General features: G+C 38.1%; 1 protein-coding gene across 2 annotated transcripts in view; it reads left to right on the top strand.

The window, feature by feature from the left end:
- The window catches only part of LOC132293285 (uncharacterized), a 90,370-nt gene that overhangs the window by 41,511 nt on the left and 26,331 nt on the right, over positions 1–22,528 (top strand). For both annotated transcript variants that reach the window (XM_059790720.1, XM_059790712.1), the window contains exons 7-10: positions 2,559–2,612; positions 12,286–12,413; positions 12,491–12,559; positions 16,171–16,256. In XM_059790720.1, the coding sequence (XP_059646703.1) occupies positions 2,559–2,612; positions 12,286–12,413; positions 12,491–12,559; positions 16,171–16,256 (337 nt within the window). The remainder of the gene's footprint in view (positions 1–2,558; positions 2,613–12,285; positions 12,414–12,490; positions 12,560–16,170; positions 16,257–22,528) is intronic.

Raw genomic sequence — 22,528 nt, 5'->3', positions numbered from 1 at the left:
GGAGGCTTGCAGATGGAAGAAGTAGTGTCTTTAGAATGGGCCTCTTAACTCTTAGTAAGAGCACTCTTTTGAGTCTTCTGACTTGTTTTCTCTCTCTTTTTCAGATTCTCTTCTTTGTTGTGAAGGGGATTGAGAAGCTCTGAAGAATTTTTTTGTGGCAGTATGGGGGAAGAGGTGAAGTTTCACTTGGTGAATTGGGAGAAGGTGTGTAGCCCTTTCCAATTTGGGATTTGGGTGTTAGGAAGATTGATTTGTTTAATAAAGCTTTGTTGGGGAAATGACTTTGGTGTTTTGGAGTGGAGAGGGATAGTTTACGGAGGAGGTTATCAACTGTAAGGTGGGTTAGGGTAGGGGAGGATGGATTTCTAAGGAGGTGAGTTCTTAGTCGGGTTGGAGTTGAAAAATTCATTCAGAAGTGTTGCGAGATTGGGAATTGGAGGAGATTGTAGAGATTTTGGCTCTACTATATTTCCATAATCTGGAAGGGGAGGGGTGTGATGAGTGGTATTTAGTGAGTTTCAGTCATGGGGTATTTGAGGTGAGATCTTTTTATCGGAAACTTTTGGAACCTCAGGGCCCTTTTTCCCCTTGGAAGGCTATTTGACGTACTAAAGCTCCTCTTAGGGTGGCCTTTTTCACAGCTTTGGGGAGGATATTGACAATTGCCAACCTGAGGTAGAGGCGCGTTGTATTTGTGAACTTGGTGTTGTATGTGCAAGTGGGATGAGGAGTCTGTTTTGGTCCATTTTCTTTTCTATTTTTGGTACTCATTCAGTTTCGCCGGATTCCACAAGGGGCATGCTCAAGGCTTGGAAATGTTGTATAGTGAGCAGTCAAGTCTGAGATGCTTGGGGGGATACTCCTCTTTGTTTTTGGTGGGGTTTTTGGCAGGACAGGAATAGCCTTATAGGAGATCCTTTGATGGGGAGAAAGCTCCTAAACAATCAATCTAGTGTTCCCTATTTTTTTTGGGGTCAGAGGATGGCATTGTAAATCTAGACTTTATAGATTTTGTGGATAGTTTGAGAGTAAATATTTTTGGCTTTTTGTGCAGTTGTGTTTGTGCTCCTCAACTTTTAAGCGCTCTGTAATGAAATCTTACTTGTTGATTTCTTTTTCCACATATATTTATACCTCAAACAAAATTACCAAAAGGATCAAGTATTTAATACATTTTATTTCCAAGAGTACCCTTTTAAATCGAAGAGGAGTTTTCCTAATCCGTGGCCTGTTTTTCAAATTTCAATGCACTTTTAATTTTACACTGTTATTTTTGTTTTTTTGTTGCGACTTTCTGCAAATTTCATACTTCTCTGTAGTCTAGGGTTCTTAAATACACAAAGTGAACTTATTTAAATATTTAAAACCACTCAGACTTCTCTTCTCCCTCATGAAAGAGATGTTACTTTCAATTGCTTAATTGCCGTGTGATGTTCACCAATTTAGGCATCAATCCTGCTATGTTAAGACGAGCATGGCACCAAAAGCTTCAACCCTCTGTTGTATTAAATAATATGACACAGGGTTTTCTGTTGTACTCTGTTAAGACGAGCGTGGCACAGAAAGCATCAACCCTCTGTCATATTAAATAATGTGACAAAGGGTTTTCTGTGGTACTCTGTTAAGACGAGCGTGGCACAAAAGCATCTCTTTTTCGTTTTCGTGTTCTACTATTCGTAGTAGATTGTTAATAAACTGCATCAGATAAATATATTAATTAGCATTTATTTAATATTTTTTAGTTAATCAATTGATTGCTTTCAGATTAATGTAAACTTTCTTAAAGATTTAAGTTGCTTTTGATTTTTTGTTCATTCCTAGAGCAGAATGGTCAAAGATTAGTAATGTAGGTGACCTAAAGAGTTGAGAAAGAACTTCATTGAGTTGAGTTGATTTAACTTTGAATCTTATGCTAAATAGTTATGTTTAGTCCCAGTAGGTTAGTACATGAGATCATTTAGATGCTTATAAATTTGCTACCCCAAGGTATGTATATATGCTTGCTGTTTTCAGTTAAACTCATCAATTGAGAACTAGTCATAACTTTCATGTGCAAAACATTTGAATTATACAAATTTATTAAAGAAGAAAAAGAAAAAAAAATATCAAGGTACCTTGCGTTATTAACGAACTTTGTGGCCATTGTACCTGTTCTAGAAGATATCTAGGTTGTTAGAAACATTTCTTATTATAGGTTTCCTAACTATGCTCTAGGTGAATTTGAAGGAAGCATTAAAATGAGTATTATTTGTATACCTGGGGCAAATTCTCTCTCACTTATGTTTTCTCAATATTAGTGACTGGTGGAGACGATATTCTTTTAGATGCTTTTAGTTTCCATAAATAATCTTTATCCATTAAATATATGCTGGTGAATGATATGTTGGTCTTAAAATTTGCTGGTAATCTACATTGATCTCTCTCTCTGTCTCTCTCTCGTAAAGAAGGGATTGGGAAGTGGGTGTTCGTATTTATTATTAGCTAATAGATGTTTGGGTTTGATATTTGAGGACGTTGCTTCAAGTGATAGATTGTTAAAAAAACCTTTTTCTTTACAGGGATGCCATTTGGTCATACATCTGTTTCAACCAAACAAAGTTTTGTTGCAAAAGGTATGATGATTTAATACTTGTTTTTTGTGTCATGATTTAAATGGTACACCTAAAGTATTTAACATTTGTTTTTTTGTGTCACGAGTTAAATGGTGCACCTAAAACAACAATAACAAGAAGAATTACATATTTACTTGTAATATTGGACAATTACGAGTGCACCGTGTGACGATAGATTCAAGGATCATGACAATTTTATATTCTAGAAATCTAAGTATACCACTTTTATTAGATGTTATAGAAGAACAGCGACACAACAACCACTTGAGAGGACCGCTCCTTGTAAAAAAAAACGTATTGATTTATAGCCGCGGTAGTGCATGATTCTCCCCTAAAATGATGTAATATGGTCATGATGATACTCATGGGAGGAAGGGAGGGAAGGGGAAGGGAGATTCTAGAAAGAAAAGGTTGGACATTTTGAGGTTTGCTCGTGTTGTTGAGATTGTCGAATGTGGCTTCTCTTATGGGATTTTATGTTGTATAACACATAAGTTGGGGTGTGTCTGCAAGTATTTTTGATGCGTAAGCAAAGTATCCAAAATAATGAAATTTATTTTTAAATTATGTATACAGTGATGATTGAGGGAAAAAAATTATGTTTAAGGTAATGAAGTGTTTGACTCGTGTCCAAGAGTGTTTGTGAGGTGTTGGTGTCCCATGCTTGTTTGTACACCTTCGTAGAAGTGTGTGCGCTTTTGAGCTTTTTTGTAGTACTAATATTGTGTTACTACATGTGGTTGTTATGTGGAGATAGTTTGTGATTTAAGAGCGAAAAATATGCGGTTTTGGAGACATGGTAAGATAGTGTTATGTTTTCGTTCTACTGTCCAATGTCCCGGTGGAGATTTTAGACTATTTTATTTTCTTTTTTCTCTCTTCCAATTTTGTTTTAGGTTTTCTTTATGCTATCCAATGTCTTGGCTGTGATGTTCTTTATTTTCGCTTTTGAATTTGAATTTTCATTTTTTTTACGGGTTTCATTTCGAAATTTTACCAAAAAAGTGGTATCATAGAAGACATTTGACCTAATCTGCGGGTTGCTACTTTTACATTTTCTGGAAAGGATAGTTTTAGCAACTTAATTTTCTGATGATGTATTTTCATAGCTTGTGTCCGCCCCGAATCCCAAAGACCCGGTTCATGAGAAAGAAAAAGAATAAAAGGGAACCCGAACTAATTCACTATCACTATCAATATCATGCAGAAGCGTACGCTCACACGTCATGAAACAAGGACCCATTTGCCATGACAAGAAAGAAATAAAAGAAAGGAAGAAAAGAAAAGTGAAGTTAATCCCTATCATCCTATTAACACAAAACCCATCACCCAGGCCACTTTGACCGGTCCAAGAGGACCAGTCCCCGGAAATGACCACCACTTTACACTGTTGGACTGGTCCAATAATGGTGGACCGGTCCATGATGGGCAATCCAGAATTCCTACATAGAAAATTTTCCATAAATGACCTCCAAATGCCCAGAGTCATGTCTTGACCTAAATGGAACCCAAATGATGCTTCAAATGTGATCAAAGGTGACCTAAAATGAGTTTAAATCATGGCAACCCATAATATATCAAGTCCCTCAAAACGACATAATCTTATATGCATTGAATCCCTTAGAATTCGATTACAATAAACATGCTTATAGATCCAAATTCGAAAATAACATAAGAGCTTAGATGATACAAAAATGGGGCCAAGGGTTGGAAATCCCATGAGAAGGTCAAAAGTGAACCTTTAATGGTTCTCACGCCATTTCTCCCTCCTCGGAACAAGGTAGCGAAAAGGGAAGCCAGTAATACATACATCAAAGTTTCCAAGATAAATGAGCAACATAAGACCAAGTTACTTCAAAATATGTCATAAGTTCTGTCAAAATTGAAGAGAGAAATAGAAAATGAAGCACACAAGGATACACGCACAAAGCCCAAAGGGCTACATCATCTTTATTATATTCTCACTTAAGATTGTTTACAATGAGCACCTTTACTTATTGGTGAAAGAACAAAGCGATAAATATGGAAAATACATTAATGGAGGATTCATCAAATCAATCCAATCATATTTTATCATAGACTAAAACCATTCCCACAATATTCTCAGAGCAATATTATGTGGAGTAATTTAAGGTTCCTATAATAATATTCTCCAACACTCTCCCTCAAGTTGGTACACGGAGATTTTAACTCAAGTGTCCAACTTGAAACTAAGTATGAAGTTGTTGAGAGTCCGAAACGAATTGATTCGAAGATCCGAGACGAGTTGATCCGTAGATTTGAGACGAGTAGAGTATAGAGTATGGTATGATAAACCTGCTTTGATACCATATCAAAATTGAAGAGAGAAATAAAAAATGAAGCAAACAAGGATACACGCACAAAGCCCAAAGGGCTACATCATCTTTATTATATTCTTACTTAAGATTGTTTACAATGAGTACCTCTATTTATAAGTGAAAGAACAAAGCGATAAATATGGAAAATACATTACTGGAGGATTCATAAAATCAATCTCATAAATCACTCCAATCATATTTTATCATAGACTAAAATCACTTTCACAATATTCTCAGAGCAATATTCTGTGGAGTAATTTAAGGTTCCTATAATAATATTCTCCAACAAGTTCAAAACATGCTTCACATCTCTAGATAGATAATGTGTCGCCCGTGGCGTACTCCTTGCGTGTAAAATATTAGGGTGAGCAAACTAGCCCAGTAGATGATGCTCTAACCAAATTAATCAACGATCCTACAAGTCATGTGAGCATAGCATATTTATATGTTGGGTAAGTGGAAGCGCGCAAATAAGAAAGATTCAAAGAAAGCTAACAAAACAATCACATACAAACACAAGATATACATGGTTCAACCAATACTGGCCTACGCATGGATGAGAAAAGATTCCACTATGATTTGTAGAGATATTACAACAATAGAGTACCAACACCACCACTTCACGAGCCTATTTCCTCGCTACCAGCATTACCGGTGTTTTTCCTACTCTACCAACCTGCATACTACCTCTACCCATCAACTCCCTCATAAGACTACATCTCTCTCAATCTCATAAGTCTCAACCCAAAGTCTATGTATCTATTTATAGAGTTTCAATCCCAATTCCTTGTTGGACAAGGATTACAATTTTTTAGAGGCCAAAACTTGCAAAACAAGAAATTACCAAACATAATACAATTCTAATATAGAAACACAATTAGAATAGGAATTTGAGACACAAATTCCAACAATCTCCACCTTAGCTCAAAATCCATCCAACCAATTATCGCTTCCACGACATTGATGAGTACAATTCTTTTGCAGCTTCAATCTTGACGATTCTCCTGCAAAACTCTGATTGTCCACACTCTACGCTAGTCGATCAGTCAAACCTCCAAGGCTCTACATTGACTACTCGAGTTCCATTCCATGTAACCAAGCCGATTGACTCCAACAACTGAAGCCCATTGCAATACATGTTGAGACTTTTTGTGTTTTCTGGATCTCCTTCACCTTTGGCTCTGATACCAATTTTTTGGGTCAGTGGAAGCGCGCAAATAAGAAAGATTAAAAGAAAGCCACCAAAGCAATCACACACAAACACAAGATATACATGGTTCAGCCAAAATTGGCCTATGTCCATGGATGAGAAGAGATTCCACTATGATTCGTAGAGATATTACAACAATAGAGTACCAACACCAACACTCCACGAGCCTATTTCCTCGCTACCAGTGTCACCGGTGTTTTTCCTACTTTACCAACTTGTATATTACCTCTATCCTTCAACTCCTTCGTGAGACCACGTCTCTCTCAATCTCATAAGTCTCAACCCAAAGCCTATGTATCTATTTATAGAGTTCCAAACCCAATTCCTTGTTGGACTAAGGATTACAATTTCTTAGAGGCTAAGACTTGCCAAGCAAGAAATTACCAAATAGATCCTGGATTCAACCCTCGGTGCCAGTGAGTTTGTGGATTCTAGGTTGAGTAGTTGTATTCCAGTAGTTTTTTTTTTTTCCATCATAAATGGGCTTGTTGTATCAAAGAAAGAAAAAAAGAAATATAGATGCACAGAGGACATACCCTCAGAGGAACACAAGAACCAAAGTAAAAAGGCTTATGAAAAAGGCCATTTCCAATACAAATAGAAATGCAAAAGAAATTTACCCAACAAGATCTTGTAATCTAGCATTCTGGACTACAAGCACCTCTAACAGTAATTGCCTTGCCGCTATAGTAGGAGGATTGCAAGAATTCCTATGTAACCTGGCATTCCTTTCCCTCCAAATAGCCCATAAAGCAGCAGCAAACAAACTTCTCAACGCCTTTGAATTATGATACTTTTGGTCACACCAGAGAAATACATCCCAGACTGTAGTGACACCAGCAAAGAGCACCATATTCCAGTGCAAAACATCTCCAATCTAATTCCAAAAGCTTTGAGCAAAAGTACAAGTGAGGAAAAAGAAAAGGTGGTCTGTAGTGTCGAAATCGTGTTGACAAAGAGAGCATCTAGGTGCCAGTTTGATCATTCTCTTCTGCAAATTAACCATGGAGGGGATCTTGTTCTGCATGACAAGCACAGCAGTAATGGACCACCTAGGCCTTGCCTTGCCCTAAACCGGATGGTACCATTGCACTTCTTCATAAACAACCCTACAACATTGGCATGTCCTCTTAAAAGAAAATAATCCACCATCCCACAGAATCTTATCAGGAGTAGGATAAATTTGGATTGTTGAAACACATACTCGCAAAGGTTGGAAAATACCATCCTGCAACAGAGATAAATTGCACACTCCATTCTGCATTACACAGTGTAGCAAAGAGTCTCTCTATAAAGGCAGTCTTCTAGCTAGTCTATGGCCAAACTTTTGAGCAACTGTTAGCCCCTCACACCAAGGGTCATGATATAATCTAATGATCTGACCACTGCCAATGTGGAAAGACACATGTTGCAGCAATAAGTCTCGGACCTCCACAATAGGCTTCCAGATAACAGAATTAGAAGCTTTAGGAATCACATTCCAAAATGTTGAATTAGAGCATATTTTTGTTTGCACCATGACACCCAGAGTTTGCCCTTACTCACCAGAAAATCCCATGCAAGAACCAATCTGGACACACTTTGAAGATCAACCAACTTTCTGAGACCAAAGCCCCCTTCTTGTTTTGTTGCTGTGACCATGTCCCAGTTCAACAAGTGCATTTTGTTAACATAGTCCTTACTACCCCAGAGAAAATCCCTACACAGCTTTTGGATTTGATTAGTCACAACCATAGGGAAAGTATATATACTACACCAATATAGGAATATGGGATTTGATTACTCTCTCATTGCTAGTGTTTGCAACATATACGGGAGAACAAAAGAACACATCACCAGTTTGAGTTGCACACACCTTTAACAACATGCATTGAACTTGTTTATCAATGACTTAAACTGAGAACATTGTAGGGTTCCATCCAACCCATATTCCACCCAAATTATGAGAATCATAATTGTGAAGCCAACACCAGTTATTCATAGTTCTCCTAGAGATAGCTTCAAAAGAACATTTGTTTACTCTTGTTTCAACTTTCAAGTAAACAACCTGAGAGGAATTTGAAATAAGCCAATTTCTAACCTCTCTCTGTCTTCTAGGCTTATTCAAGCCTCTCACATTGTAAGAACTAATTATTGAGAAGGGGGTAATGGGGGCAAAAGCCCAGAGTGGCTTCTAGTCTTCCCATATGTAACTGCCACATTCTTAATTTTTGACTTCTTAACTGATTGAATGGGGATAACCCTAGAAGCCTGAGGATGAGCCATTTGTTTTCTAAAATCATCACCTTTACTATTCATCTCAGATCCCTCTACATAAGTACCCTTTGGTGTGGTACTAGAAAGAGTTACACCTAACATCTTGGATTCTAATAAGGCAGCCGCACCAGCATTAAAGCCCTCTTACAAAGTAGTATTACAAAAGGGCACCAAGGCTAAGGAAGCATCCTGATCAGTAATATTTGAAGGATCCAGAGCATCCTCTACCATATTCTGGACAACAACATCCTCCTTAGAAGAAGACATTCCCCCATACTCAGAAGCCATAGCTACCTCAAGATCAACAATAGCTCCTGTATCACTATCAAGAACTGTAAAAGCATTGGTAACTTGCACTTGCTCATCTCTGGTATGCACTGTGGGTGAGAGTTTCTCAAGCATAACAATAGGCATCTCACCTGCATCCACTAGCTTTCCCTTCTGCTTGACTACCCATTGTACTAGCGTCTTCTTGGGCTTAGCTTGAAGAACCTTATTGGTACAATTATCTTGAAGATGATCAACTTTGTTACAGAAAGCACACCATTGAGGTTTCCATTCATATTCAAATTCAATGGTCTCATCACATCCATGAAAGTCCACCACCATAGAATCTGGCAAGACATCTTTAACATCCATTTCCGTCATAACCCTAGCATAATCTCCCTTATCACGATGCAGAGATGGATCATCCATATATATGGGTTTTGAGAAAGAACACACCTTAGAGACAGCCGTAGCATTACAATAATGCACTGATAAGTTATGTACCGGAATCCATATCGGAACTGATTTAAGCACTTCCTTCGTGAGATTAACATTCTTGCACCCTTTTTTGATGATGATTGGATGACCTTAGAAAGTGTGAATCCGTGACAAAACAGTCTGCACTTTCTCTACAGAATTGAACCTAACATGAAGAAACCCTCCGTCAAATATATAACTGTAACCTGCTTAGCTCACCTCCGTTCAACATAGGCCTTGAAACGGTGGTAGTAGGATCTCTCTTACCCATGATATATCCCACCACAGAATGACTCCAGTAATCGATCTCATCCTGTACATCAGCAATAGAAATTGAAACTTTATTACCCCGCACGCTTTCATGGTATTGAAGGTTCATGAAAGGCTTTGACTCCGAAGCAATAAAGAAATTGATCCAAGAGGGACAGACTGGGGAAGAAGACCGGCTTAGAGAGACCGCCAGCGGTTGAGGGGAGGAGGACTGGCGCCCCTCCATGCTGTCCACTCCCTTTCATGTAACCAGAAAATTCGAAAGCCTAATTCATTCTGGCTAGAGAGAGCTTGATATTGAGAAAACTTACGATCATGTTTGTTGGAGTTTTCTGCTTTATATGTTGGAGAGGTTGGGCTTTGGGGAGAGATGGAGGGGGTGGATTGATTTCTGCATTTCGTCGGTGAGATTCTCGGTGCTAGTGAATGTTGCTCCATTTGGCTTCTTTGGCAGGTCTTGGGGTTTGAGACAGGGGGATCCTCTTTCTCCTTTTTTGTTTATCATTGTTATGGAGGCTCTTAGTAGATTGATGCAGAGGGCTGTGGATTTGGGATTCATTAGGTGCTTCAGGATGGGCAGAGACTCGGATCATCATATTGAGATTTCCCATTTGTTATTTGTGGATAATATTTTGGTCTTTTGTGATGCAGATGTGTTCGAGATGAGATATTTGAGATGTGTTTTGGTTTGCTTTCACGCTGTATCGGGTCTAAAAGCGAATTGGGGGAGGTGCATAACATTGCCGAGCTTGCAACGGTGCTTCGGTGTGGATCTCCTCTTTCCGTATTTCTTATTTGGGATAGCCTTTGGGTTCTCTGTCGAGAAGGGTGGGGGGTTAGACTTTACGGTTGGGAGGTTTGAGAAAAGTCAAAGTCTTTCTTGTTTTACTAAGCTTTTGAAGTACCAAGTATACTTATGAAAGTGGTAAAGTCCTATTAATGTTGTGTGGGAATTCTAAGTGTCATTCTAGGACAAGTCAAGTGTCATTAATAGTAGTATTATAAAAGGGATAGCCCTCTATATCTGCTGTAACCAAGTCATAATCAGTATATTTTGAGTTATTATCAGTTTGTAAACAGTTTCTTCAGGCTTTTTCCAGATTTCACTTTAGAAATCTAGGCTCCGATGGTGATTGGAGTATTTCTAGTCTTCTTTACTACAGTAAGAAGATTTGTTTTATTTTCTGTTTGCTTCAAGAGAGCAGAATCATGATCACCTGGAAGAAAACCCAAAGCACAGATTATTGTAGAGAACTTCTCAAACCAAGCCTTAGGAGCTTGTTTGAGACCATAAAATGCCTTCTAAGTTGGTAAACTTGTCCACGACTGTGAGAAAGACCAGGAGGAGGTGTCATATAAACTTCTTTGGTCACGTCCCCATTCAGAAAGGCATTTTTAACATCAAGCTGTGATAGATCCCACTGGTGAACAGCTGCAACCTGGACACCGTCAAGTCAAATCTCTCAGCAAAAATCAAGACCAAAACTGAAGGGAAAAGAAAAGGGGAAGGAAAAAAAAAAAAAGAACCCGGTCTCTACAACTTGAAATTCTGTGTGTGTGTTTGTGGAGCAACACCCTGTCTTGTCTCTAGTTTTGCTTGAAGTTTATTTAATTATATGACTGAGTGAGTCATTAGATTTTCATTTTTGCTCTAACAATCATGTAGAATGATCCACAGTGTGGAGATCTAAGGTGCCGCTCAAAGTGGCGTTCTTTACTTGTACAGTGGTGTCGGGCAAGATCTTGACGCTTGACAATTTGAGGAGGCAAAGATAAATCACAGTTAACTGGTGCTGTATGTGTAAGTGCAATGGGGAATTAGTGGATCATCTTCTTTTGCATTGTCCAGTGGCTTTGGACTGTTGGTGTCTTTTGCTAGGAATGTTTGGGGTTTCGTGGGTAATGCCTCGATCTGCGAGAGGATTGATGGAGGCTTGGAGAGGGTGCTATGTGGGAGGTCATGCTCGTGGGTTTTGGAGGATGGCACCCTTGTGTTTTTGGTGGTGTTTGTGGAGGGAGCGGAATAGTAGATCCTTTGAAGGAAAGGAATCCTTGAGTGTTGTTCTTAAGTCAGCTTTTATTACATCTTTATGTTTTTGGGGTTCGTGTCGGCTTTGTTCCTCCCCGGAGGAGATGATTGATTTTATTTCTTCTTTGGGACCATAGGATCCCTTTGTTGTTTATGGGACACATTCCCCTTTTGAACGTTTTTTGAATGAATTTGCTTAATTATCAAAAAAAGAAAGAAAGAAAGAAAGAATGATGCACATGACATTCATCTCTCTCTTCTAGGGAGTCTTCACAATTGAAGACAAATCAGAGTATTATACCTTTTATTATGAGCAAATGGAGACATGCTGAGATCTATTTCTAGTTTCTGAACAATATATTGAGCTCATAGTTGCTTCTTGGACATCCATGAAGGTTAAATTCAATCATATATTGCATAATCATTGTTTACCTCTAGCTCTATTGAGGTTCATATTTGATGTAAAATATTTGGCTATCATATTTGTCTTGCAGCATCTTCCCATGTTCTCTCGTGTTTTTAGTGACTCCAATAAACTACTCTATATTGTAGCTGTCATATTCTCCTTTTTTTCTTTTACTTTTTCTGATTGGGCCTTTTTTTTTTTTTCCTTTTTCATTTTGTGTGTGGGTTGAAGGTTGGAGTCAATTCTGCATGTTTATAGTTCCAAAGTTGTATTATGAATTTACACAATTTTTATTTTTATTTTTATTTATTTATTTATTTTCTCATTTAATAGTATTAGAGGCACAAATTTAAAGGTTCAGTTAATCTTATAAGTTGTGAGTTGTGACTGTTACAGTTAAATGCCTAAAACTTATGCAGGCATGACTTTTCGTCACACTCTCTACCCATTATACAAGAGCAATCGTCCTCCTACACCTGATACTGTAGTTCAGGGGCTTCAATACTTGAAAGCATCAATCAAGGCTATGTCCATTAAAGTTATTGAGGTAAGTAGCTGCACAGAGCTGAATTACGATCCATTGTGGTTGTAGTGGTGACAATTCGTTCATCCACCTTAAAGCAGGTGCCTGGTGTTGAAGCTGATGATGTCATCGGGACATTGGCTGTAAGGAGTGTTAATGCTGGATTTAAGGTACTTCCCTTATGCTGTATTTGTCAAACACTGAATTTTATCCTTTACAATGAACAAAATTTCCAAAGCCTTTGTTTTGGAGGGAAATTGATATTTGTTGGCAAAACTTCTCTTTATTGCCTTGGCGGTTGGAAACAACTTCATTTTGTGTGGATAACCAAGCCCATGCTCCCTGCATCCCCCAGCAGTCTTTTGATTAAATTACTTGGTACTAAAGTAAATTAGAGCTTGTTGTTACATTTTTTGGTCCATTTCTTAACCATTTAAGCTTGCAAGGCAAAGTGAGGACTAACATAAAACATTGATTCTGGGATGTTATCAGTTCAAGTTTCCCGTTTTAATTTGTTCCCCATTTGGTCTGTTTGTTTCACTGTGTTTTATTTCTCTCTCTAACTTTCTACATGCTAGAGGAGATTCTGGGAGTTCACCTGTTCGTGTTTCAATTTTCATTTCCCCCATTTGGTATGTTTGTTGATTCCATACTGTATCTCTCTCTGACTCACCACTTCCGGGAGGGGATAGAGGGTGAGAGTTTGATATACATTGTTTAGCCCATTCGAAACAGCATATGGTTTTGGGTCAAGTGGGGTCTAATCGTATTGACAGGCAAAAAAAAGCATCTATTATTGTGAAATGATAATAGAATCTTTTGTTTCTGTTTCTCTTATTCTTGCTGACTTGGTTTCTTCTTCTTAATTGTTGGAAAAAAATAAGAGCTAGAAAGTAGAAGAGAAGAATTGTTGTATTTTGCATAGTGTGAGTACATGTAGAATTCTTGTATTTCAGAATATGGAAAGTTTCTAAAAAACATTAATTCCATTGCATCACAATACCAAGAAAATAATGAAGGTTGCCTAAGTCTTTAGTAAGAATGTTCGAACCAAGATGACCAATTAGAGTCTGAATGCCCTTACTGTCACTTCCAGTAATCACAATGTCATCCATATGGACAACCAAGATCACAATACCGTGCTATGTTTTCTTAAAGAACACTGAGTGATCAATCTGACTTCTAGTCATTCCATGAGTAACCACAACTTTGCCGAATTTGTCAAACCATGCTCGAGGAGACTGAGTACATAAATAGATTTCTGGAGATGACAAACACACTCCCCCTTGGACTCAAACCCATGGGGTTGAGCCATGTACGCTGTCTCACTTTAATCTCCATGCAAGAAGGCATTCTTAACATCAAGCTGATGAAGGGGCCAATCAAGATTTGCAGCAAGAGAGATAATAATACAAACTGAGTTTAGCTTGGCCACAGGAGAAAAACTTTCAGTGTAATCAAGACCATAGGTTTGAGTGAAGCCCTTGGCAACAAGACGAGCCTTTAATCTGTCAACAGTACTATCTTGGTACCATAGCTCTGATACCATGTTAACAACCATCTACTACCAAAGCTTAAGCCGTTGGAGAGGGTGCAACTTTAATATTTATATCCTTCCAACACACCCCCTCACGTATGGGTGTTTTTTTGGTCCAACATGTGTTTTTCAATTTTTAATTAGGGTGACAGTGAGGTTTGAGCTCAAGACTTTTGGCTCTGATACCATGTTGCAAGAAAATAAGAGCTAGAAAGTATAAGAGAAGAATTCTTGTATTTTGCATAGTGTGGGTACATGTGGGTTTATATAGGAACCCAAGGCAGATAATTAGTACACTCATTTAGCCAATTACCAGATTAGCAGCATCAAATATTAATTTCTATAATCAAGCTAGCAGCCAGGGAAAAAAAAAATCAAGCTAGCAGCATCAGAATATTCCTATAATCAAGCTAGCAGATTATATGGATCAGAATAGTCAACTCTGTCAACTAATGACAGGCTGTAAACAACCTATATTCACGACATTAATGTTCCTTTATATTTGTTAATCTTTAAAGGAGTATTGCTAATAAAGGTGTTCATGTGAGGATGTCAAAATGGGAGGGAGTTACTATCAGGGATGCTAGATTGTAGATGCCACAATCCCAAAAATTCTAGATGCCATCTAATGATGGTTGTGCAATCTTTTGTTGGTTAAGTAAATGGTAGGAATATACAGTGCAATATATATCTGGGTTGATGTCATTATTGTTAGAGAGTTGTATTTTATGCATATGTGCTTTTCTATTTTTGATAGGGGTAACTTTGTCTTTTTCTCTTCTAGTTAGGGTTATTTCTTTATTATCACATCTTGTTTGGAATTTCATCAATTCTGTAATGAAATACACGAAGACTTGTTGTTCTCCTTCTTCAATATACCGATCTACAGTGAACTTATATGGTATCATAGTGCAGGATTAATCCATTAATCAAGTGCACATTCCAGTGTAATTAGCATCACAGTCTTCATCGCACAGCACCATGATCAATTTCGTTGCAGCATCACTGGTTTCATCGCATCACATCAACTCCGTTTCATCCCAATTCCTTTGCATTGACTGTCTCAGTGGTTTGCATCTCTCACCTACTTTGATACAACTCGTATAATCTGGGCATCGACATAACACCTACCAGCAATCAATTGCAAACCCTAATCGAAGATAAATTTGTAATCGCGACTTTGCAATCGTATCATCCAATCACAATTTCATCACACAGGTTGTGACTTGGCACACAGTTTGTAAGTCATTGCATCCAATCGCAAACTCATTACACAGTTCGTGACTCATCTTCTTTCTCACAGTTTTCTACTCTCTTCGTTCATATTTTATCACAGCTTCAGTTTCATTCGACCTCGGCTTTGTGAAATTGACGACTTCAGTTTTGGCTTTATCTTCATCAATCGCAAACTTTGCATCATCATCAGACTCAATTTTGAATCTTCTTCTAGAGTGAGTATTCTTTTTCAGTTGACGATTGTGAGAAGTCGCAATACTGTTGCAGTAAATTCTCTTCTCATTGCATCACCAAATAGCATAACCCAGTTTGTTCTCGACTTCTCGGTTTCTGTTTGAATAAACTTTTGTTCCTTGTTTTCTCTACTTTCTGTTCAATCTTTTCATGTTTTTTGATTTTTATCTCAGTAGTACTTATGGTTTGTTTTATTTTTCTTCATGTTGTACTGTATAAATAATTGTCATAATCTTGTGTATCTATTTTTTTGTTTCATAAGTAAATGTGGATTGAAACGAAAAAAGCCTTCAAAAGGGGAACGCGTCCCATATACAAAAACAGAACCGAAACCTAAGGACCCACAAGGTCCAAAAAATCTATGAAATCATCATTAGAAGAACAATAACTTCCCTTCACCCAACTTAAAATGGAACGAAGAATAAAAAGTTTTAGAGTCGCCGTGGACGATTCCTTTCCTTCAAATAGTCTGTTCCGCTCTCTCCAAGTGCACCACCACACAATACGGGACTGTTTGTGTATCTTTGTTATATGACATTCAATGTAATGAGCTGCAACATTTATGATCTCTCTTTGCTATTTATTAAGATGGCTACATAAGTCGGGAAAATGATGCAGTTTCTGATATAATGAACTGAATGGTTTAATATAAACGTTTGCCCAGCACTGTATCGTGTGTGCATGTTTTCTGTTCTCTTTGTTTTTTTGGAAGCACTTTCTTGTGTATTGTATTCTACTTAATTGTGACTTCAGCATGTACCTTCTTTATCACAGGTACGAGTTGTCTCCCCAGACAAAGATTTTTTTCAGATTCTATCGCCTTCATTACGTCTTCTGCGAATTGCTCCACGTGGATTTGAGTTAGTATCACCTTAAATCTACAAATTTAAACAATTATGTACCTCTAGTGATTGTCTAATGCACCTACCACTCCTGCAATAACCACTGTTAACCGTATAAAATTTTCAATGTCTGGCTTCGATTTTACCTCATTGGTGAAGGCATGAGCATTATGCTTCTCTTTTCCTTTAAACCAGTACCATTTGAATTATTACAAGACAAATTGATCTTTTCCGACCTTGTAGATAAGGTTGTATTAATATGAGGGGCTATAGTCACTTTGTTACCCATCGGGCAAAAATAAATAAATATAATAACAAAATTGCTGAGGGCTTCCCTGGGGCCTTAGGGTACCCAGGTTTTTGTGGTCTTGTAGGGACACGTTCCCCTTTTCAACACTTTTAATGAATTGCTTATTTATCAAAAAAAAAAAAAATGGCATCAGTAACTTACTTTAGATATTTGCATTCTGCTGAACTATGTTGAGATGAACTTAATCTGACCTTGTTTCTTGCTTCTTGCTTCCTGAAAGTTAATTCTCTTGGGTACACGTGCTTGAATCAGATGTTTGTTTTGTCATATAGATGTGCAGATGCAATTGCATGTTACATTATACACACCCGTGCATGCATATACACACACACATAGATATATGCAGATCTGATGCTATATTAGGTTCCATGGACTATGCCAGAAAAAGTAAATAATAGAAAACAAGAAGCATATATAGTGAAAAGTGGTGCAATGTTACAGTTCAGCACACAATTTTAGTTAGAATATTATTAGTTTAGAAAACTTTATAGTATTTAAAATTTATAGAAACTTCATGTATGGGAGGTTCCTGTCAATTGCCCAGTATTATTTCTTGTTTTGAAGGCTGTGATAAGTATATTATCATTGGCAGGAACGTGTTTAGCTATGAGTCAAATCATAGCGCGCAGATTCCTATTTTCGTATTTTTGTTATCCAATCTTAGACCCAGACCATAGAGTGGACTACACACACTAATCTGATTGGTAGTTGAAGAATTATTACTAATATACTGATTTTAAACATCATAAATGATTGGAATTTGTACTCTTCGCGGAAGTAATTTAGCAGGAAGGAACTTTTGAAAGATACAAAGAACTGCAGCCCAGTGAACAGTAGTAGGAGATGATACAAACTGACTGACAATGTGAACAGCATAGGTAAGACCAGGTCGAGTGACGGTGAGATATACTAAACTGCCAACTATAGTGCGATATAAAGTAGGATCAGCCAAAGAGACACCATTAGTAGGAGTATAGCGAACATTAATCTTGAGGGGAGTCTCAACTGTCTGAGTATCAGTGACATGAGCTCTGAGAATAATATCTGCTGCATACTTGGACAGAGATATGCAACCCAAACTGTGTTGTGAACAATGAGAAAGAGACGAAGAATGATGAATGCAATTAGGGCTTGCAATTGCTGCGAGAATCAGCAAAGAGAATCTCAATGTAGATGATCGTAGTGAAGACTCGCGATGGCTTGCTATGCAGTCGAAATTCTTTGTCCCAGGCCAGAATCGATGCAGCTCTGATACCATGTTAATATTGCGCAGAGAAGAAAAACAATCTTTTCTGTATTGCAAAATTTGTATATTACAAAAGAGTACAATAGATATGTGTAATATAATAATCCCTAAACTAATAGACTGAGGAAAGAACAATAATACCCTCAATAAAAAAATGAAGGGTTAAAATCATAAAACCCCCCTCTACTATCAACATTGTGCATAAAATTCAGTAGAATTTAAAAATACCCCTAAACTAACAAAACTTATCAAGTTACCCCCTAACCCTTGACCGACCCATTAAATGGAATGTGAAATGTCAGATTTGACCTTACTATTTAATATTAAATTAAAACCTATAATTATTATTTTAAAATTACAAAAATGGCCCTTTTTTATAATTTTATTTAATGTTAGTTGGATTGTTATCTCACTAGAGATCTATGACCCAATTTATCGCTCCCAATATTATCTTTATAATTTTAAAATAGTAATTATAGGTTTTAATTTAGTATTAAATTTGACATTTCACAACCCATTTAACGAGTCGGTCACGGGTTTGGGGGTACCTTGATATGTTTTGTTTTTATTTTTTATTTTTTATTTTTTTTTATTTAATTGTACTGGGGTTTTTATGCATGATTTTGAAAGTAGATGGGTTTTTTTTTACCATTTTATGATTTTAACCCCAAAATAAATCCTACTTTAACAACTACTACAACAGTGGTGCTTGTTGATGCTTGAAACTTGTTGATACTACAAGAATGATGTATGTTGATCTTGAAACTGTTGATACTACAACAATGATGTCTGTTGATCTTGAAACTAGTTGATACTACAACAATGGTGTGTGTTGATGTTACAACGAAAGTGATGGTATACCAACACCGTGTACATGCCTTTTCACCATATACCACTCCACAAGCCTATCCCCTCGCTACTAGTGCCACTGGTGTTTTCCCTATTCCACCAACCCATAAACTACCTCTAACCATCAACTCCTTGAGACTACATCTCTCTCAATCTCATAACTCTCAACCATAACCTAGGTACCTATAAATAGAGTTCCAAACCCAATTCCTTGTTGGACAAGGATTACAATTCCTTGGAGCCCAAAATTTGCCTAACAAGAAATTCCTAACAAAATACAACTCTAAATAGAAACATAATTAGACTAGGAATTTGAGACAAATTTCCCAACACCAATGAGTGTGTGGAGTCCAGGATCCATAGTGGGATTCCAAAGGTTTTTTTGCAAGTTGGATATTAAGAAGGTATATGACCATGTCAATTAGAGGTTTGTGGAGTATATTTTGGAAAGAATTGGATTTAGCTTGAAATAGAGGCCTTGGTGTTTCTTTTCTGCATTTCTACGGTGAAATTCTCAGCCTTGGTGAATGGGTTAGGCACTCAGTAGATTTATGAGGAGAGCGGAGGATCAGGGTTACATCAGGGGATTCATCGTGGGTCGGGGTCCTCTTTTTTGAGGGCGAGGAGGATCAGATTTGCTACCTGAAAGATGTTTTAGTTTACGTTCAAGCTGTTTCAGGCTCGAAGGTAAACATTGGGAAGAGTGACATTATGTCGGTGGGGAAGGTTGGCGAGATCGATCATTTGGCAGAGTTTTTGGAATTTGGAGTGGAGTCTGGGCTCAGTCCTGGAGGGTGGCTCCTTCAGATCCTGTGGTGGACCATTTTGAGAGGAGTTTGGTAGGTTAAAGAAACAGCACCTTTCGAAAAAGGGTCATTTGACTCTCATTAAGAGTACCCTATCGAGCCTTCCAACATACTACCTCTCTTTTTTCAGATTCCCATTTCAGTGGTGAGGCGTATTGAAAATTTACAAAGGAACTTTTTGTGGGGTGGTTGGGGCGAGGAATTCAAGTTCCATCAGCATTGTCTCACTCTTCCATTGTTGGGGAGGGTGTATGATGGGGAGCCAAGCTCAAGACGTGTGAAGTGAAGGCTGTGAAGCCCTCCTTTGCTTGTGGTGAGAGAAAAATGGAAGATCCTTTGAAGGAAAGGAGGCTCCAATTTGGCTCTTAAACGCTATTTTCTTAGTTCTTTATTTTTTTGGACTTGTGGTTGGAATTGTAAAGCTATAGAGGACATTGTGGATTTTGTGGATATGCTGAGAGTATAGTGGACCCTTTTAGGTCTTTTTGTGCTTTTGTATATGGGATGTGCCCCCTCTTGAGCATGCATCAATGAAATTTTTTTTTTGATAAGTAAAAATTATATTAAAAAAGGCGTTCAAAAGGGGAATGCGTCCCAATTACAAAAGAGGAACCGGGACTAAGGCCCAAAAGAATCCAAGAAAGAAATTAAATCATCAGAAGAAGAACAAAAACTCCTCTTCACATAATTGAAAAGAGAACTAAAAATGTAAAGTTTGACCATTGCTGTAGCCGACTCTTTCCCTTCGAACATTCTGCTATTTCTCTCCTTCCAAATGCACCATCATATACAATGTGGTACAATTCTCCAGAAATCACGAACATCTCTGCTCACTTGACATCCTCTCCAAACATGAATTAAATCTTTAGTAGATCGTGGCATAACCTAATACATGCCAAACAACCCAACAATAAGATTCCAACAGTCGTTCGCCACAGGGCAATGCAAAAGAAGGTGATCAACGGACTCCTCATCATCTTTGCATAGACAACACCGGTTAACAATACAATTACCCCTTGTTCTCAAATTATCAATTGTCAGAACCTTTCCCCACACAACGGTCCATACAAAGAAAGCCACCCTAGTTAGAGCCATAGACCGCCAAATAGTTTTCCACGGGAAGTCTCGACTAACAAAATTAGACAAACATAAGAACAAGGATATAACTTCGAAATGACCGTGGGAAGAAGGAACCCAAATCAAAACGTCATTATCTCTGCCAACGCCCTCCTGCTGATACAGAACATCCAGAAAAACACATACCTCATCCATCTCCCAATTTTGGAAAGAGCGCTGAAAATGCACATCCCACGTAATCCCGCTGCTATCAAGCCGATAACAGTCAACTACGTAAGCGTGTTTATCAACAACAATACTAAATAATCTAGGAAATGTACGAGAAAGTGGCTGATCCCCACACCAAAGATCTTCCTAAAACCGAATGCGACGACCATCACGGAGTTTGAATTTGATATGAGCAGAAAAAACATCCCATCCCTTCCGAATAGCCTTCCACATCCCTACTCCTCCCACTAGGGTAATTGGACGAGTAAACCAACCTCCAGCCTCCTCCCCAAACCGACAAGAGACTAACCTGCGCCATAGACGATGTCTTTCCCTCCCAAATCTCCATAACCATTTACTTAGGAGAGCTTGATTGAAAGGAACTAAACGTCTTATACCATGACCACATAATTTCACAGGCTTACAAACTTCCTCCCATCTGACAAGTTGGTACTTGAACTCATCGCCCTTTCCTCCCCATAGGAAATCCCTTTGAATTTTTTCAATCCTATCTGCAACGGAACAGGGGATTTGGAACAAAGAAAGAAAATAAGTGGGAAGGCTCGATAACATACTCTTGATAAGAGTAATTTTACCCCCCTTTGACAAATATTGCTTCTTCCATCTTGCCAATCTCTTCGCATAACTGTCGATCACTGAATCCCAACTCCCCACTAACCTTGAAGAGACCCCTAGGGGCAAGCCCAGATAAGGAATAGGGAATGAGCTCACCCTGCAACCAAGGACTGCAGCTAAAGAAGAAATATCCTGAACATTCCCTACTGGGACAAGCACACTCTTAGCCACATTGACCTTTAGCCCGGAAACTGCCAAAAAACAAGTCAATATACACCTCAAGTATCGAAGTTGAGACACATCAGCATCACAGAAAACCAAGGTATCATCTACAAAGAGTAAATGGGAAATCTCCATCTGATGGACTAATCTCTACCCACCCTGAATCCCTTTATGAAACCAAGGTCCTCTGCCCTACGCATAAGTATGCTTAACCCCTCCATAACAACACGAAAAAGGAAAGATGACAAGGGATCTCCTTGTCTTATACCCCCAGAGCAACCAAAGAAACCAGCGGGAGAACCATTCATAAGAATTGAAAACTTGACAGACGAAAGACAAGTCTTAATCCACTTCCTCCAATTACTTCCAAACCCCATTCTTTGTAACAAATAGAGTAGGAAATTCCAATTCACATGATCATATGCTTTCTCAATATCAAGTTTGCATAGAACTCCAGGAATACCACTCCGCAATCTGGAATCCACACATTCGCCAGCAATAAGAACTGAATCAAGAATTTGCCGACCGCCAACAAAAGCATTCTGGGAGTCTGAAATAATCCCATCCATTACTTCCCTCAACCTTAAAGCAAGCACCTTAGCAATAAGTTTGTAAATACAGCCCACCAAACTGATTGGACAAAAATCTTTTATATCTGAAGCACCTCCCTTCTTTGGGATAAGGGCTATGAATGAAGCATTAAGTGACTTCTCAAAAATGCCATAAGAATGAAACTCCTAAAAAGTACCCATTACCTCATTTCTTACAACCGCCCAACTTTCCAACAAAAATTGCATGGTAAACCCATCAGGCCCAGGAGCTTTGTCTCCATTACAACTTGATAAAGCCTTAACAACTTCTTCTTCAATGAAAGGATTCTCAATCCTATCTCTATCTAACTCAGAAATAGCCTCAAAATGGAGACCATCAAGTTTGGGCCTCCAAACTAAAGGCTCGGTATAAAGCTTCTGATAAAAGGAAGCAATACCGTTACACA

Source organism: Cornus florida, unplaced genomic scaffold, assembly GCF_030987335.1.
Source record: "Cornus florida cultivar Cherokee Brave unplaced genomic scaffold, ASM3098733v1 CherokeeBrave_3.0.0_Hap2_Chr01, whole genome shotgun sequence".
NCBI lineage: Eukaryota > Viridiplantae > Streptophyta > Magnoliopsida > Cornales > Cornaceae > Cornus > Cornus florida.
This window is presented reverse-complemented; position numbering and strand designations above follow the sequence as displayed.